Raw genomic sequence first — 19,974 nt, 5'->3', positions numbered from 1 at the left:
CACACAATGAACCCATGTAGGGAATCGAACTCAGGTTTTCGGTGTGACAAGCAAACGATTTAACCACTTGGTTACCCCACCGCCCTAATGCAGTATACAGTATATTAAGTGCAATATAAAGTGTAATACATACGGTGTCTCGAGTTCAATGAGCCCCGGGAGAACACTGCATTATGATGATCCGGACGACCCCAGCACTAGAGGCATGTGGGTTTTGGACGAAGTACTATATAGTCTTGACATATTACCTTTTAGGAATAGAACAAACATTGTTAGTACGAAACCAGTTGGAAACTGGGAGCTGAGCTTAGTGCTCCGTGTGAAAACCTCGCAATAAAACGTTGTGGACCAGCAGACAGACTTGTGTTGTCAATATCCTCACCTGATATGTATGTAACCTCTTATGATAATTGAAATGTTTTTTTCTTTGCTTTTATGTATTATCATAATTATCCTACGACCTTTCCGTAACATCGAATATTTTATATATTTTATCATTTTGAAATATTACAGTGGGCAAAAAATTGTTCTTCTTATACCTCTTCCTTTCTTTAATCTACTGCCTGGACAACATCATTTGAAGGTTGACGTATTCCCCCTGCAGATTACTTAATCATACTTTCATTTGCAATCTGTTTTCAAATTTAACAATATAATGTGAGGCACTGTTGCGTTTTCGATTTCAAATTCAAATCAGTGTTGCAGATTTTACGAGTAATCTGACACATGCATCACCTCCAACCCAACCTGTAAAGTCCCAGTTAGAATTGATCTTCAGTAACCCATGCTTGTGGTAAGAAGCGATTAACGGGATTGGGTGGTCAGACTCGCTGACATGAATGTCACATGTCATCGTATCCTAAATGCGTAGATCGATGCTTATGCTGTTGATTCGATTATATACAGACCGCCGCCATATAGCTCTAATATTACTGGACCCGTGAAGGTCCGGGTTAGAATATTTGTGTTTAGTATCCCATGCTTGTCGTAGGAGGCGACTTACGGGATCGGGTGGTCAGGCTCGCTGACTTGGTTGACACATGTCGTCGGTTCCCAATTGCACAAACCGCCTCCGTGGTGTAGTGGTTAGAGCGTCTGCCCGGAGAGCGGAAGGTCGCGGGTTCGATCCCCGACCGCGTCATACCAAAAGACGTTACAATATGGTAATTGTTGGTCCCTGTCTGGCGCTCGGCATTAATGGGTACAACAAGGACTGGTCGGCTCGTAGTCAGTATAATGTGTCTGAGTGGGGTATTCATGCTTCACTGCGGCATGGTATCTCAGTGGGCTAGCACTATAAAACCAGCTTAAGTCTGGGCTAGTACAAGCAGCCGCACATACACATACACACGCATGCACGTCGTCATATGAGCGAAATATTCTCAAGCACGACGTAAAACCCAATTTCACCTCACCTCACCTCACCTCACCCAATTGCACAGATCGATGCTTTTGCTGTTGATCACTGAATTGTCTGGTCCAGACTCGATTTTTTACAGACCGCCGCCATATATTGCTGCATATTGCTGAGTGCGGCGTAAAACTAAACTCACTCACTCTCTAATATTACTCAGTGTGGCTTTAAACACAGGAAAACTGTAGCGTAAATATAGTTGCGCAACAGAGAGAAAAATGACTAGTCTTCATCAATGTGAACGAAGCGAGCAAACCTTGGCAAGGTCCTTATAGGGGTGACTGTTGAGGGGCAAACAACCATTGCGATGCCGATACTCTATGGCAACATACTAGTGAGATAGCGATAGTCTACTGCGACCAAATTTTCTCTCCTTGTATTCTCTCATGTGAAGTCATTTCACAAATTAATGTATAGGTTATATGAAACAAAAAAAACCTGAAGTGGTTTCAGTCTCTTTTAACAAACAAGAAACTTGAAACCCAGAACCAGTTTAAGAGGTAACAGGGGCGGAGAACTCTAAATCAAAGTGAATGAATCTGGTACTTCCTGTATTTTGCGCATTTATCAATGGAAGTTAATTACTAAACTATCGCTAGTCACACATACTATCGATGCATCGATAGTTTTTCGTTTCCACCATCGATTAATTGCCATCGGAGGCTCAGCAATTGCAATGCATCGATAGTTCGATCGATGCATCGATAGTTCGATCGATGCATCGTTACTTCCCTCGTTGTTCGAAAAAAAATAACTTAATGTCAAAATAAAGTATTGCCACGATCAAAGGCAGACACCCATTTCCTCACAGGGCTGTGCTCTCAGATTTCCAACATCATATTTAATAATTACTCACGTAGATTATATTTCATTCACCGTTTTAAGCACCACTCTTGGCGTCATTCGTCACCACTCGCCCCTTTCCGTAACCTCCAAGAAGACTCGTCCCCGTCTCAGTGCTTGTTATGTGCGAAAATACGACAAACCAATCAGAACGTGCGTAATGGTTGCGGTGCTGTGATAAAAATAATCCCGACTACTTAAATCGTTTATGGCATTATGTTATTGTTTAAAAAGTCATGAAAAATATATATCGTCATATTGAAAGTACTAAGAACGTACCTAACATAATTGTGCTGTCTAATGTGAAGTTTTTGATAAGAATCATCCGATTGACGGCGAGAGATTCAAATACACGCACGTGCGTTTGTTGACAACGGCTCTCATGGGTCCAACAGAGTGTATTTCTGGCGATCTTGTGGGCTTGTTGTGGTGATTGTACGTGCGCTTCCAACAGTTTTAGGAAATGTAATTATAAATAGCTACGAGTTTCAAAACAATGATATTATATCTGTATGTAACTAATCAACTTTAATCTCTAAACTTGGGCATATATTTCACATCTCTGGGAATATTTTAGTCTGACCTTTGTTAGGTCAATCATAGGTCAATGTTTTAAAGTCATTTTTTAATTTCTGCTTTGGGATTTAATGTAGCTGGGTTTTTTATAAGTTTTATATACATATTCAATAAAACAAATCCCATTTGTGATTATTAAACCTTATTTAGAAATATAATTGGAAATATAAGGTGAACATCTGGTAATAATTACATTAGAATATCTGTAACAAATACGTTTTTCTCCTATTAGTTGTATCAAAGAGGTTTAATTCTTTAAAAACATAAACAGCAATACAATGTATGGTTAGTTTGGTGATATTAAGTACAATTGGAATCAAACAGGAATAGAGTTATCGTTCTTGTTTAAAGTAGTTCTGATGTTCATGCGCCAATATGAAATCCTTCCAGAGGGGCACGAGTCGCTATTCGGCTTGTCCCGGAATAACACGAGTTGGTCACGAATGTCTTGGCGTATCAAATCGTTCTTCACTGCCCCTGCCCGCTTCCGGTTCAACGGATAGAAGGAACAGGGGAGATAAATCTAAATATACTTGTTGACTTTTACTTTTTCATATTTCCTGCAAAAGAAATAACTACCTGAGGAGTACCCTTCTTTGCTTTTATTCATCCGCTACGTCAGAAGAGTTCTTTTAGAATAAAAGTGACGAAAATTTAAACAATAACGACGGCAGATAAGAAAATTAGGCAATATGATATTTCTTCTTCATTTCTGCTTATTCTTGTTCCTTTACTCCGTTGAACTGTAAGCTGGCAGGGGTAATGGAGGCATAGAACGATTTTATGTGCAACGTGTGGCGCTTAAAATGGTGAATGGAATATATGTCCAACAAGCCTTTATCGGCATATTTTTAAAGCCATGCTCATTTGATAAGCATATATGAAAATTCAAATTTTACCTATGCATAAATGTACATATTTAATTATGTTACAAAAGTGGCAGCATTAGGCTTTCACAGAAAACTGGGTACGTGTTTTTCTGAATACTAGTATTTTGTACAAAAGGAAGAGCGATTTCTTTAGGAGATGTCTAAGAATACACTGTGCTGTTTTTCTAAACGCACTTCAAGCAGTGCCGTTCCGGATCTGTGGCCGTGTTCTTGTGTCTAGTATTGTATTCATTGCGATGGTTATTGGTGTAGATGTCCACCTACAGAATACATGGATATCCAAAGATTTGGTATGAGATGTTGAAATGTTTGGATGCTAGTGGGAAATCAACTGGGTCCCTATGTAACTTACTGTCTGAGACAGAATTTCAGATACATTGTATTTGGATTACTCCAGGCTGTACTGACCTTACAGTATGTCGAAATATATAGCAAGGATGTTACAATTCAGAATTAGGATATACAGTTCCTGAATTACGATAAAGAGTTTTAGAATTTTGATACTGATATTCAGAAAGGGCACATGATCTCCAGATTTTCTATGATTGTACATTTGTGACTATATTATGAGTACGTGTTTGTTTTAAGCAGTATTACAGCTGTACGATGTGGTTTGTAAACAATCGAGTCTGGACCAGACAATCCAGTTATTGTCACCATGCGGTACGATGACAGAGCATGTGTTTATGAATGAGTATCAAATAGTGATGGTACAAGGTGTTCGCGGAAAGATGAGCGCACCCTGCCCCACAGGTAGCACCCGTCAAGAATATATATGCAAAGTCTTAGTCAGTTGTCTACCTGAAAAACGTATCGTACAAGTCAAAATGGGGATTTGCATCGGACATCATTTTTGTCACTAATGCATCAGGTTTGGAAATTTCCTCCACATATAAGTGTTTTAAAAGCTGTACTGAGACCTTGGGTGCTGTAAACTTCTAAGCAAAAATGGTATTTGAAGTTTACTGAAAAAACAATAATGCAGGACTTTCTCATTGGCAAGCTTTACTGAGACCTTGGAAATTATATTAAAAAACACTCTAAATACAAACAATATATCATCTATTCAGATTCTCTGTCTTGCCTTCAGGCTATTAAAAATCTTTCGTGTAAGCATCCACTTTTAATTCAAATTGTTGAATTATATAATGATCATGCTACTGGCCAATACGAAATCGTCTTTTGTTGGTTACCCAGCCACGTTGGCATTTCTGGGAACACAATGGCTGATCTTGCTGCTAAGGCAGCACTCAATAAATCTGTGACACCACTTCTTATTCCATACTCTGATTACAAAGCTAGCATTAGAACCTACATCCGTGATCTGATGCAAAAGAAGTGGGACACCCAAGTAGGTATCAATAAATTACATGAAATATAACCTTATATTGGTAACAGCTACTTGGGTTGTCAGTCCAGATTTGAGGAGGTCATTATGCGAGGATGTCGTATTGGCCACACAAGATACACTCATGCATACATATTGAAAGTTGAGGATCCTCCGTTTTGTATCCCTTGTGATGCGAGAACCACGGTCAAGCATATCCTGCTTGACTGTGTTGAATTCTCCATCATAAGGGATAAATACTTTAATGTGAAAACAGTTCAGGATCTTTTTAATACTGTTAATTTTCATTTAATTATTGTGTTTTTAAAAGAAATTGATTTAATAGATGAATTTTGAATTATAAGTTCTGTAGATAGATGTATTTTAATGATTGGTAGTTTAGATTAGTAACTTAGATTGTTAGTGGCTGTACCCTCAAAGCGGGTTAAAGTACCGTAAAATTATTGTCCTCCTGAGAGGGTACGTAAGTCCCGAAACATTTAAAGTCAATCTCAACTTACCAGATTTTTTAAACGTAGTATTTCTGTGCTTTTAATTTATGGCTAAATTCGACTACAATCGCCAGCAGCTGAAGGGATGATATAAATCCAGCTAGGGTCCATGCAGGTAGCAAAAGTAATGAAAGTCCCCATGGTTCCTAGAAAGGTGATCTACCTTCAGTTGTTGGCGATCTATAGCCCCTGTTTTAGACTGTATTGTCTTCTTTAATTGGAATGTTTTAGCTTTGCTCGCTAGTTTTATATTAATTCTGTGATTTTCTAGTATTTTTACTGTCCATCGTCGACAGGTTTTAATCTTCAAAATGTTTTCACTTTTTATTGTATAAATTGTTTTCGTCACGATATGGCTGAGATATTGCTGATGTGACGTTAAATATTAACTCACTCACTCACTCACTCTTTGTAAGTTGTCAAATTAATACTGGTCGAAATTGTTCCAAGAGTTGTTTGTGTGGGTTGGGAGAACGGGGAACAACGTTCTGGAAAGTGACTCTTCAAGAGTGATTATTTGTCTGAACTGAAGAATGACGTTAATCAATTATTCACCGGCAGGTAATACTGTTGGAGGTAGTACATGTGTCATGCTTGGTCAGTGTCAACATTCGGCGGACGGAACTGATCATACTCAACACACATATAAACAGGGAGTCGCCCTATTAACATATGTTTGTCAGATTATTTTATAAATACAGCAAAACGCTATAGTTCCTGATAAAGCGCAGGTTCAGGGAAAAGGATTTATAGAATTAAGCGATAGACAACTGTGTTTTCAATTACAAGATTACAAGCAAAATATGCCACACTAATGTTTATTGAAGCACTATATAATCCCTTTGTAGAACGTACCTAGATCAGGGCTTAACTCAAGACCTGCCACATCACGACAACCAGACAATCATATTCGGTTGGTGCATCTATACTAACCTTCAACAGTTTAGATTCACTTGTGTAAATGCAGCCACTTACTTCAGTTAACTGTTCTAAAGTAAATTTTGCAAAATATTCCATACTGTTTAAAGGTACTGTTTACACATGAACTGATGTATTGTAGAACAAATTCATAAATGATGAAGCTCAGTGAAAATTTACGAATTCGTAACGCAGCTGTTCACATGTTTTTACACCCAGTCACAAGTGTGCTCGATCCCGGCACCTCAACCTCGCTGGATCACTGGCCTGGCGCCTTAGCCAGCTCGCCCACCGCGCCCTGAACATCTTTAATGGTCGCACTAGGGTTTACAGGTATTCAGGGGAAATAGAAAAGAAGAGAAAAGGCAAAGCAATAGTTGTTACGAATAGGTCGTAGGATCGTAAAAATAAATAAAAGCTACAAAACCATACTAGTACACAACCCTTCCTTTGTGAATAACCCAATACCTTAAACAAATTGCAACTTTCCTCTTTTGAAGGAAATTAGCGACTATTTCTACCACTACCTTTCATTACAGAGGAAACTAGAATCCCTGGGAACAGCAAACAGTAATTCCCTTCTTTCAGGTTAAAAGTGCATTCATCATAAACAATTTTAGTCATATGAGGTACGGTGGTCTGTGGCCCATTATAAGTTGTTCACTGGTCACGAGGGGGACATGGGTTAATAAACAAACATGGAGGGTACATCAACCCATGGGCCCCGAGGGACCAGTGAACAACGTGTTTATGTTACCGAACACCTTAATGTTAATTTTGAATTGTTTGAAACACGGGTACAATATATTTTATCTTACCTCACACATAAATGTTACTTCAATAGATCAGAAAATCGTGTTAGTGAAGATGACGTGGTTGTTTACCAAATTGATAGATATAAGTGGAAGCCGTCAAACTCTGATATATTTCTTGAATCTCTCAGTGCACGTATATCTCTGTTGGAAATGAACGATTTTTCTGCTATATCAAATAAGCACACGGGTGAAGCTGCAAATAAGCTTATAAACATTGTCCAAGAAAGCGGAAAAGACGCAAACATGTTATTAAGAAAACGTGTCACTAAAGAAATAAGTGAGGTATGGTACGACCATGAGTGTAAAGACTTAAAGAAAAGAAAGTATTCAGCATTAGATAAATTCCGAGTCACAGGGAACTTCAACTATCTTACCGAATTTAGAATTTATAGAAACAAATACAGAGAAGTTTGCCGTAGGAAGTGTGATTTGTATCACGAGTTTACAACCATACAATTATTACAATCATGTCAGGATGGTAACTATAAAACATTCTGGTCTGGTGTTAAGTCATTATTAGGTAAACCGGCTACACGGTCTACATCTATCAGCAGTTTGCAATGGGTCGCTTACTTTATAAATATTCTGAATATTAAAGATGTTAACATAGACGAAGATTTTATGACCTTTGCCAAACAGTATATGTTGAAAAATGAATTTATATTGATTGATGATGACTCTAATAATATTCTAAATAAAGAGATAACCATAAATGAAATAACAAATGCATTATCAGCTTTAAAACTTGGCAAAGCATGTGGTCCTGATGGACTACCTCCTGAAATATGGAAACACGGAGGTCATATTTTACTACCTTATTTGCATGTACTTTTTAATTGTATTTTTAACTCGGGAGACTTTCCTTCTGCTTGGTCACAAAGTATTATCTTCCCACTTCACAAGAAGGGGAACAGAAATGATGTTAATAACTATAGAGGTATTTCTTTGATGGACATATGCGGAACAATATTCACTTATATTTTAAATGAAAGACTGAAAGCATTTGTTGATGTGTATAAGTTAAATCCAGAATGTCAAGCTGGATTCCGCTCAGGCTATTCAACTGTTGATAATGTTTTTACCTTACATGCTTTAATTCAAAAATACTTGTCCAAGTCTAAGGGTCGATTTTATTGTTTATTTGTTGATTTTCATAAAACATTTGATTGTGTAAATAGAGATCTATTATGGTATTTCTTTCTCAAAACAATATTCGTGGTAAAATGCTTTCAATAGTGCGTGATATGTACAATAAATCAATTTCAGCTGTAAAACTATCAAATTCTAGCATTTCAGAATATTTCAATTCCTTGAGTGGTGTACGACAAGGATGTATACTCAGTCCATTATTATTTAGTATGTTTGTAAAACAACTTGAAGAGGATCTTACATCGTCTGACGAAAGAGGTATTTTTGTTGGAGCAGAATTTCTAGAGCTCTTTTTATTATTCTATGCTGATGATTTATGTATATTTTCTGACACAGTTATAGGTTTACAAAGAAAGATTAATATTTTATCCAAATTTTGCACAAAATGGGGCTTAAAGGTTAATTTTACAAAAACAGAGATAATTGTTTTTCGCAACGGAGGTATAGTGAAGAAGACCGAAAAGTGGATGTTTAACCATGTGAAGTTGAAAACTACATGCTATTACAGCTATCTGGGTATTTTATTTTCCAGCAGACTATCTTGGTCAAAAGCAGTCCAGACTCTCGTTCTGAAAGCTAATAAAGCCCTTTTTCCAATTAAACAGCTTCATCATAAAATGAAAAATCTTTCTCCTACTGTCTTATTTCAAATGTTTGATACACAAATTAAGCCTATCTTATTATACTGCTCAGAAATATGGGGTTTTCAAGAGTGGCTAATTCTAGAAAGATTTCATGTAAAATACTGTAAATATGTTCTTGGTGTTGGTATTACTACAACAAATGTAGCTGTTTTATCTGAATGCGGTCGTCATCATATATGTTGTGATTCTATAATAAGATGTGTTAAGTACTGGTGTAAATTATTAATTATGGAAGAGACTAGATATCCAAAACAAACCTATATTATGTTAAAAAGAATGGACGATATTAACCGCAAGTCATGGGTAACTGAAGGGAGGAAATTAATTTATATTTATGGTTTCAGCTATGCGCGGGAGTTTCAAAATATTGTTAACACTGATTTATTTTTTAAACAGTTCTCTCAACTAGTTACAGATTGTAACATCCAGTGTATATTTTCTATGTTAAATGAACATTCTAATTTAGAGTTATATTCATGTGTCAAAAGTACGTTTAATATGGAATCATACTTGTCAACATTATATAACAAAGATTTAAGAAGATTTTTATCACTTTTAAGATTTGATGAATTAAACATTATGAAGAATACAGGCAGAAGAAATAATATCCCAAGAGAATTAAGATTTTGTCCATTTTGTAAGAACATTTTAGAAGATGAGGTTCATTTTATGTTTATTTGCCCACAATATGATGATTTAAGAACAGGATATATGTTAAATATTGACTGTAAAGATAGAAACTCTCTCATTCGCCTTCTTCAAAATGAAAATAGCAATTATTTATATATGTATGCACATTATATTAAGGAAGCTTTTATGCGACGTAGCGCATTATTATTGTGAATATATAGAAATATGTTCTAGTTATTGTGCACATCATACCTTTTGTATTGTAATATATATTGTACATGGGCCTGTGGCCTTTCTACTGAACAAAGTTATATATTTTTAAAATGTCGCTTTCTGATTGGCTGAGCGCTCTTCTATTATTTTCAATGTACCCCGCTTACAAGCGAGTAACATTTCAATGTACCCCCTCTGTCAATGGCAACTCATTTGGTACTTCGTGGTAGTAATTCTTTATCTCGAATAACATTGAATCACGTAATGATGTCCGGAAATTACCGATGTTTTGCGAATGCAAATCGATGGAAGGGAGATAAATCTGTTTTTCTTGTCAGCAAAATATATTGTTGGCTCCAAAAAGATTGTTATTTTGTAATTGATAAACAAACATCATCGAGGTACATCAACCCATGGGCCCCGAGGTACGGTTCATGGCCGGGAAGGCTAAAGTCGTGACGCTTCTCGGTTCAATGAGCTTAGCCTTCGCGGTACTTGCAATGTTATGGCTGAATGAACACGGCGCGTCTCACTCGGAGGCTCTGACAAAGGTTATCTCCCAACTGACAGACACCCATTTGACAGACACCCAATTGACAGACACTGAACTAGAAGGTTAATTAGGGTAACACCTACGGGTATAATGGAACAGTCCACTGTCTTGTGAGTAGAACAGAGTGAGCCTGAAACAGGTTCGTTACTGAGAAGTTTGATTGTGGGTAAATAGAACTTTGTTGTAATTAAATGATAAATGATTTCTCTTCTCAAACCTGATTTTACTATCAATTACTATCGAATATAAAAACAGGGTTGTCACTGAGAGGTTTGATTGAGTTTATTGATAGAAAAGCCCCCTCCCAATAATAGCATATGTACAACAGAAGTTAACTGAGAAAACGTTTTGTTGGAGAGATATAGATATGTACATATTTGAAAACATTTCTGATTTGCAGTAAATGAGACACCTGAATTTTGAATATTTATTCTAAATAAATCGTAATTAGGTGCACTCGTCATATATCATAATACGGTGTGCAAAACATATAACTTATTTATTCCATATGAATAATATTTAGGTTCACATTTGTCTTATTTGATACATATGAAACAACAGTGTCGTAATTTCTAAATTACAAAGAAAACAGGATTAACGGGGACGCGCTTTAATTTAATATAAAATATAAATAAAGTTATTTACACATTTTCACGTCTATTCTCCATTATACATTTTCTTTAATTCGACATCAGATAGTTCATTTTGAGCAGTTTTTCCTAAAAGATAAATGTATACCTCACGAGTTATAAATCTTTAAATACGTTTCTACTTATGTATGCTGATGACCTTGTAATATTTTCTGAATCTGTTGAAAGGTTGCAAACACAGCTGAATACGTTGTCACCTTATTCCACACGGTGGGAACTTGAAGTAAATAATGCTAAAACAAAGATAATGGTCTTCAGAAGAGTTGGTAAAGTTAAATCGTCAGAACATTGGTTATATAACTCCCCATCAAAAGTTTAGACTCACCAGTGTAAATGTAGCCACTTACTTCAGTCAACTGTTCTAAACTACATTTTGCAAAATATTCCATACTGTTTAAAGGTACTTTTTACTGATGCATTGTAAAACAAATTCGTAACGTTGAAAAGATTATGTCATGAGTTCAATAAATGATGAAACTCAGTGAATTTAGTGAATTTTTAACAAACCTTTACACCAAAAACACAGCTGTTCACATGCACGTTATTTGCACATGCTTTTCAGCAATTTGATGCATGATCTCCATGCCATTCATCTGCATAACGTTTGCAGTTGGTTCCCCTAAGTTAGTGGAGAAATTCATCTTCGATGTAACCGTATATATATACATAACATATAGTGAATGCTTTAAGTGAGTCTAAACTTTTGATGGGTAGTGTATAATGGTTGTGTCCTAGAGGTTGTCGATACGTTTACATATTTAGGACCAGTGAACAACGTATTTATCTTACCGAACACCTTAATGTTGTTTGTTCGTAAAAGCGCCACTCGTTGCACATAAAATCGTTCTTCGCCACCATTACCCCTGCCAGCTTACGGTTTAACGAAGTGAAGGAACACGAATAAGCAGGAATCAAAAAGAAATATCATATTGCCTAATGTCATCATTAAACTGTCGAAGGTTGTTTTTTTCTAGTCTGTCGTCGTTATTGTTAGAATTTTCGTAACATTTAAAAACTCTCCCGACGTAGCGGGTGAATGAAAGCAAAGAAGGGAACTCCGCAAGTAGCTATTTTTTGCGGGAAATACAAGAAAGTAAAAGTCAACAAGTATATTTAGAGTTATCTATACCCTGTTACTTCACTCCGTTGAACTGGAAGCTGGCTGGGGTAGTGAAAAATGATTTGATACGCCAAGAGTGGTGCTTAAAATGTGTTTTTACCTGAGTAATTATTAAATATGAGGTTGAAAATCTGAGAGCACAGCCCTGTGAGGAAATGGGTGTCTGCCTTTGATCGTGGCAATATTTTATTTTGACATTAAAAATATTTTTTTCGAACAGCGAGGAAAGTACGTAGGGTTGTAACAATGCATCGACCTATCGATGCATTGCAATTGTTGAACCTCCGATGGCAGAAACGAAAAACTATCGATGCATCGATAGTATGTGTGACTAGCGATAGTTAGTAATTGACTTCCATTGATAAATGCGCAGCGCAAAATACAGGAAGTACCAGATTCATTCACTTTGATTTAGAGTTCTCCGCCCCTATTACCTCTTAAACTTGTTCTGGGTTTCAAGTTTCTTGCCTGTTACTAAAAGAGACTGAAACCACTTCAGTTAATATTTCATATAAACTATACATTAATTTGTGAAATGACTTCACATGATAGAATATAAGGAGAACAAATACTACTGCAATACTATTGCAATAGTTGGTTGCAATAGACTATCGCTATCGCATTAGCTGTTTTCCCCCAATAGTCACCCCTATAAGGACGTCGTCACGGTTTGCTCGCTTCGCTCACATATAATAATAATAATAATAATGTGTCCATTTATATAGCGCCAAACTCAACACTAGGTATGCTCATAGCGCTAACAATCAAGGCCATTATTACCCCGGATAACCCAAGCTGCCTGTTAGGCGCTAGAAAGTTATAGTCATATGCCTTTTTTCCACCGGGTACCCATTTTCCTGCTGGTGAACGGAGACAAACTCACTTGCCTAAGGTGAGACCACATGTGTCACATGTGCTTCGTTGTGGGGCAGGACTCAAGTCCTAGAAACTCTCAGAAGTCAAGCTGCCAAACACGGTCACCCATCCAAGGACTCTCCGAGCTCGACGCTGCTTAACTTCACCGATTTGTGACCTGAGTTTTAAGCACAGGACCACGCGCCACCACATTTGAAGACTAGTCATTTTTCTCTCTGTTGCACAACCATTATTTTGCGCTACAGTTTGCCCGTGTTTAAAGCCACACTCAGTAATATTAGCGCTACATTTGGCGGCGGTCTGTATATAATCGAATCAGCTGTTACAGCATAAGCATCGATCTACGCAATTAAGATACGATGACATGTGACATTCATGTCAGTGAGTCTGACCACCCAATCCCGTTAATCGCTTCTTACCACAAGCATGGGCTACTGAAGATCAATACTAACTGGGACTTTACAGGTTGGGTTGGAGTTGATACATGTGCCAGATTACTCGTAAAATCTGCAACACTGATTTGAATTTGAAATCGAAAACGCAACAGTGCCTCACATTATATTGTTAAATTTGAAAACAGATTGCAAATGAAAGTATGATTAACTAATCTGCAGGGGGAATACGTCAACCTTCAAATGATGTTGTCCAGGCAGTAGATTAAAGAAAGGAAGAGGTATAAGAAGAACAATTTTTTGCCCACTGTAATATTTCAAAATGATAAAAGGCAAAATAATCGATGTTACGGAAAGGTCGTAGGATAATAATGATAATACATAAAAGCAAAGAAAGAAACATTTCAATTATCATAAGAGGTTACATACATATGATGTGAGGATATTGACAACACAAGTCTGTCTGCTGGTCCACAACGTTTTATTGCCAGGTTTTCACAAGGAGCACTAAGCTCAGCTCCCAGTTTCCAACTGGTTTCGTACTAACAATGTTTGTTCTATTCCTAAAAGGTAATATGTCAAGACTATATAGTACTTCGTCCAAAACCCACATGCCTCTAGTGCTGGGGTCGTCCGGATCATCATAATGCAGTGTTCTCCGGGGGCTCATTGAACTCGAGACATCGTATGTATTACACTTTATTTTGCACTTGATATACTGTATACTGCATTAGGGTGGTGGGGTAGCCCAGTGGTTAAAGCGTTTGTTCGTCACGCCGAAAACCCGGGTTCGATTCCCCACATGGGTACATTGTGTGAAGCCCATTTCAGATATTGCTGTAATATTGCTAAAAGAGGCATAAAACATCACTCACTCACTTACCAACCCACTCAGTCACGGTGTATTGCATTTGTTATATGATCCGATCGTGACAAAGGAATGACCTCATGTCCCCAATAAGGGTAGTGAATGAGGTATCGTTTATAGCGTTCAGCAACCATTGATAAAGATGGACATGAATCAGATTTAAAGTGATTTTCAGTGTTATGCTGTGGACCACTTTTTAAGCAGTAACGTATTATACATTCTATTAACTACACTGACATACAAATAATCAATGATATTACATTCTATTAACTACACTGTCATACATATAATCAATGATATTACATTCTATTAACTACACTGACAATATATAATCAATGATATTACATTCTATTAATTACACTGACATACATATAATCAATGATATTACATTCTATTAATTACACTAACAGACATATAATCAATGATATTACATTTTATTAATTACACTGACATACAAATAATCAATGATATTACATTCTATTAATTGCACTGACAAACATATAATCAATGATATTACATTTTATTAATTACACTGACATACAAATAATCAATGATATTACATTCTATTAATTGCACTGACAAACATATAATCAATGATATTACATTCTATTAATTACACTGACATACATATAATCAATGATATTACATTTTATTAATTACACTGACATACAAATAATCAAGAGGCGACTAACGGGATCGGGTTGTGAAGCTCGCTGGCTTGGTTGACACATGTCATCGGTTCCCAATTGCGCAGATCGATGCTCATGCTGTTGATTACTGGATTGTCTGGTCCACACTCGATTATTTACAGACCGCCGCCATATAGCCGGGATATTGCTGAGTGCGGCGTAAAAAACTCAACTCACTCACTCCTAGTATGGTGATCTACCTTCAGTTGTTGGTGATCTATAGCCCGTTTATATTTTTTACAGTCTATACTGAATTAATTTTATGATAGTGTACTAGTTTTAAATTTATATCTGTGATGCTCTGGTATTTTTATGTTCTAAATTTATTGATTTTAATATTTATATAAATTAACTTGTTCTCGTCATGATATGACTGAAATATTGCCGATGTGACGCTAAATATTAACTCACTCACTTACTCACAACAGATAGTGTTTTGACAATAATCCAAAATTAGCATCACCGTGTTGAAACTGTGTGCGAGTTAAGATTTCAAGTCACATCGGCGATATTTCAGCCGTGTAATACTCTCCATATAAAACAAATAGAGCGTGGTCCATACTTTTAATCCTTCAGCTTCTTCACATTGACCATATGGCGATACCACTAGAGCGAGAGCGAAACATTCCCAAAATCATAATTCACTATAGTACGAAACATAACCACTGATAACTTTAAAACGAAATGGGATCATATTACATCCCCCTTCTTTTGAAGAAAAGGAATTTACTAAATAACACATCTTGTACATTCTGGTGTTCAATTATCAAACTATAATGTGACTGAATGGTCTTGAATCAGTTAATATCCACTACAACAATATCACTTTCTAATTTCACCACTGTTTCACAATACTAGTTATTCTGACATAAAAATCACAATAAATAAAGCTTCTGGAATTAAACTGCAAATTTTTGCATTACTCACACACTAACTCTTTCACACTAGCAATACTCCACAACTGAGCTTAACCTTAAACACAATGATTAACACTTCTGCTGAATATCCTGAACTGTTAAAAGATTGAAATCAGTTATCATATTTCAATGCATTGCTCAATAAATCTCCACATCTGGTTTCTTGACCATTCAACCATCCTGGAACTAGTGCAATAGTTATCTGTCCAATATTGCTCAATCAATGTTCCTAGTGGTCCAGTACAGTGGTGTACACTCTCCAGTGCATCCATCAGCAAGTTGATTGTCCTCATCAGACCTGACTGACTGAGAAGTCTCACTGGAGTGTTCATCTAGTGCAAACCTCACTTTTCTGGGTGTTCCCAGCATCTCTCGCAAATGGTGCCTGTTTCTTCTTAAGACATTGCCATTTGGAGTTTCTACCATATACGACCTGGGCTCACTACACTTGGCAGATATCCTACCAGGTACCCATCTCCCAGTATCTTGATCTTGAGTCAAGACTTTCTGACCAACACTCAACGCAGGTACATCTTTCACCCCTTTTCTGTCGTGGTAGTATTTCTGCAACTGCTGTCTATCCTGCAATCTATTCATGTTTGCATCCTTCTGCGGGTGATTATTTGCAATCAATACAGGTAAGATACCTTGCAGCTTCCGACCATTTAGAATCTCACCTGGTGATGGAATAGTACCGTCAACAGGGGTTGTTCTGAGGCTGAGCAAAGCTAGATCAGGATCAGTTCTAGACTGCTTTGCCTTGATAAGACACTGCTTTACAGTTTGCACCATTCTCTCCACAAATCCATTACTTTGTGGATACCGCGGACTAGATGTCACATGATCGAAACACCACTGGTCAGCGAAACGCCTAAATTCCTCACAGTCAAACTGTCTCCCGTTATCGTTGATAACCTTGCTGGGTATATCCCCTGTTCACCAAACAGTTGTTTACATTGATCTATGACAGCCCTACTTGTACACTGACCATGTATCCTGCGTACAAAAAATGACTTGGAGTAGTAGTCAGTAATCAACAGATTCTCACATTCAACGAAATGAAACAAATCCATTCCCACTGTATGCCACGGTCTCTGGGGAATATTATGAGGGTGTAATGTTTCATGTGACTGAGACTTTTTATTCTCTTGACAAATCATACAGCTTTCCAACAGTTCCTCAATCTCCTTGTTGATACCTGGCCAGTATATGCATGACTTGGCACGGTGTTGACACTTGGAAACACCTTGATGACCAATGTGCAGTTGTAGCGCTTCTCGCCTCATCGCAGGTGGTATCATAATCCTCTCACCTTTCAGCAAGAAGCCATCCTCTATAGACAGCTCATGTCGACAGGACCAAAATGGACGAATAATTTTCCGAACTTGCTTTGCATCTTCTGGCCATCCAGATATAATAATGGTCTTTAATGCACTAAATGTCTCATCATTTTCAGTTTCCTTGCGGATCATCTCAAGCTTATCAGTTGAGAACTGGACCTGGTGAATTGTTTTGTCAATGCTGATAGTTGGACCTGGAGCCGGATTCTGCCTAGACAACATGTCTGAGAGAATCATCTCTTTTCCTGGTTTGTATTTAATCTCATAGTCATATTGTTGAAGTTGGAGCATCATCCTCTGGGGTCGAGGTGGAGTACTGGCTAGATTCTTGTGCTGAATATTCTCCAGAGGTTTATGATCTGATTCCACAATGAAATGGCTGCCAAACACATATGTGTGAAATCTCTTGCATCCAAAGACCACAGCAAGAAGTTCACGCTCGATATTTGCATATCGCTTTTCAGTGTCAGTAAGTGCCTTGCTTGCATAAGCAATTGGATAGCCATCCTGCATTATCACAGCACCAAGACCTTTCATCGATGCGTCCACTTGAACAACCGTTGACTTCTCTGGATCGAAGTACTTTAATGTACCATCAAGACAGACCATAGTCTTCAGCTTGTCAAATGTAGCTTGATGCGATTCTGTCCATTGCCATACATTGTCTTTGTGAGTCAACATCCTCAACGATTCTGTGAAGTCAGCCAAGTTGGGTATGAATGCCGACATATACTGTATCATACCAAGAAACCGCTGTAGCTCAACAGTGTTTGCAGGTGGAGGTAAGTTGCGAATCTCCTGTACCTTCATTGGATCAGGATGTACACCCTGGGCATCATAGTAGTTTCCGAAAAAACTTGATTTTCTCTTTTCTGATCTCACATTTCTCAATGTTGAAAATCAGGCCATATTTTGCTGCAACTTTCATAAGCTGATGAAGATTTTGGTCATGTTCCTCAACAGTCTTTCCATACACTGCTGTATCATCACTGATGCCAATTGTTCCTGGACACTGTTCAAGAATCATATCCATCTTCTCTTTGGAAGATGTCCTGAGAAATCCGTAACCCGAAAGGAAGTCGACGAAACCGGTACCTCCCAAACGGTGTATTGAAAGTTGTAAGTACACTAGAGTTGTCATCAAGAGTGACACTCCAATAGCCATGCCTAGCATCTAACTTGCTAAACACAGTTGCTCCACAAAACTTGTGTGTTATTTCTTCCAGGGTCGGTGTCTTGTGATATGTTCTCTTAATAGAGCGGTTTAAGTCACTAGGGTCAAGACACACTCTGAGTTTTCCATTGTCCTTCCTACTGAATGCAAGTGATGAAACCCGGTCTGTAGGCTCAGTTACCTTGGCAATCACACCCAAAGACTCCATTCTGTCCAACTCAGCCTTCAACTCATCTTTCAGTTGAATTGGATACTTTCTTGCTGGATGTAGCCCTGGTTCAGCATCTTCTTTGAGGGTTATATGACACTTACCAGGGAACTGACCAATGCCTTCAAATCTGTCAGGGTATAAATTCTGCAGGGTTTCCTTGTTAGGGATAGGTACTGATTTATCCACACTGTGCACTGAAGTGGTGGAGCAATTTGGTGTAATTATATTCAGAGCAAGGGTTGAAGGGAGACCAAGTAGAATAGGACCTGGCGCATCAGCAAGAAATAATTCAGTGTCCAACCAGTTACCGTTAAATCCACATGCTAAAGTGACACTACCACACTGCGGTATGTCGGTACCATTGTACGCACTCAGTTTGACATGTTGAGCCTTTGTGGTACCATATTTGGGAAAACCTGATGCATCAAGGTACTCTGGAAACATCCTTCTGTATACACGAAGTGGGAGTAGATTTCCTTGTGCGCCTGTGTCTACTTTGACCTTCATGGTGTGATTACCTTGACAGTTATCCAGCTTCACATCCAAGTTTACTTTCAGCTCATCTACATCGTGCTTGGCGACCCCATCAATAAAAGTTACCGTTTCAAAATGGAAGTGTTCAAAATCCTCTCTCACACAGTCTATATCATGCTGTTTTTGTGTATGTTGATGTGTCTGTTTCCTGTAGCTATATTGTGATATGTGTTCACCACCCCTTTGTGACTGTCGTCCACTACTCTTCGACCTCGACTGTTGTCTGCGATATACTACGCCTATGCTGCTGTCTGCCTCTACCCTGCTGACACATTTCCTTCCAATGCCCACATTTACCACACATCTTGCATCTACTGTTACTTGCTGGACACTTGCTTCTAGATACAAAAGAGTGTTTGCAAAACCGTCTGTTTGCAAAATCTTGCCATCTAGATTCTTGAACTGTGACGCTTGCCTCATGTCGCCTTCCAGTATCAATGGCCTCTTGGAGGGTTAACTTTTCATCACGTCCTAATAGTGTTTTCTGCACCTCTGGGTACGGAACACCAGCAATGAGAACCTCAATCATTCTCTCCTCCATTGCATCATTGTCTTTAAACAGACACTTTATAGCTTTCGCCTTACACCTTGTGATAAAGTCATCAATAGTCTCACTTACTTTTTGTTTGTAACGAAGAAATTCCAGTCTGTGAATTCTGAAATTTTCAGAAGGCTCAATTTGGGAAGAGAATTTATCCCACAAATTCTTGGGATTTTTC

The 19,974-nt window shown here is 37.7% G+C and overlaps 1 protein-coding gene across 1 annotated transcript; it reads right to left on the bottom strand.

Annotated features, from left to right (window-relative positions):
* Positions 1 to 18,352: 18,352 nt before the first annotated feature.
* LOC124268430 (uncharacterized protein K02A2.6-like) lies at positions 18,353 to 19,675 on the bottom strand. Its single transcript, XM_046703391.1, has one exon. It carries the CDS (start codon positions 19,673 to 19,675, stop codon positions 18,353 to 18,355), a length of 1,323 nt encoding a protein of 440 aa, XP_046559347.1.
* Positions 19,676 to 19,974: the final 299 nt, after the last annotated feature.

This window comes from Haliotis rubra, unplaced genomic scaffold (assembly GCF_003918875.1).
Source record: "Haliotis rubra isolate DU_JTF1 unplaced genomic scaffold, ASM391887v1 Scf138, whole genome shotgun sequence".
NCBI classification, from domain to species: Eukaryota; Metazoa; Mollusca; class Gastropoda; order Lepetellida; family Haliotidae; genus Haliotis; species Haliotis rubra.
The sequence above is the reverse complement of the archived record's forward strand: the minus strand, read 5'-3'. Positions and strand labels throughout refer to the sequence as shown.

Coding starts and splice junctions, on each gene's coding strand:
- LOC124268430 (XM_046703391.1), bottom strand. CDS start 19,675: ATGAGGCAAGCGTCACAGTTCAAGAATCTAGATGGCAAGATTTTGCAA.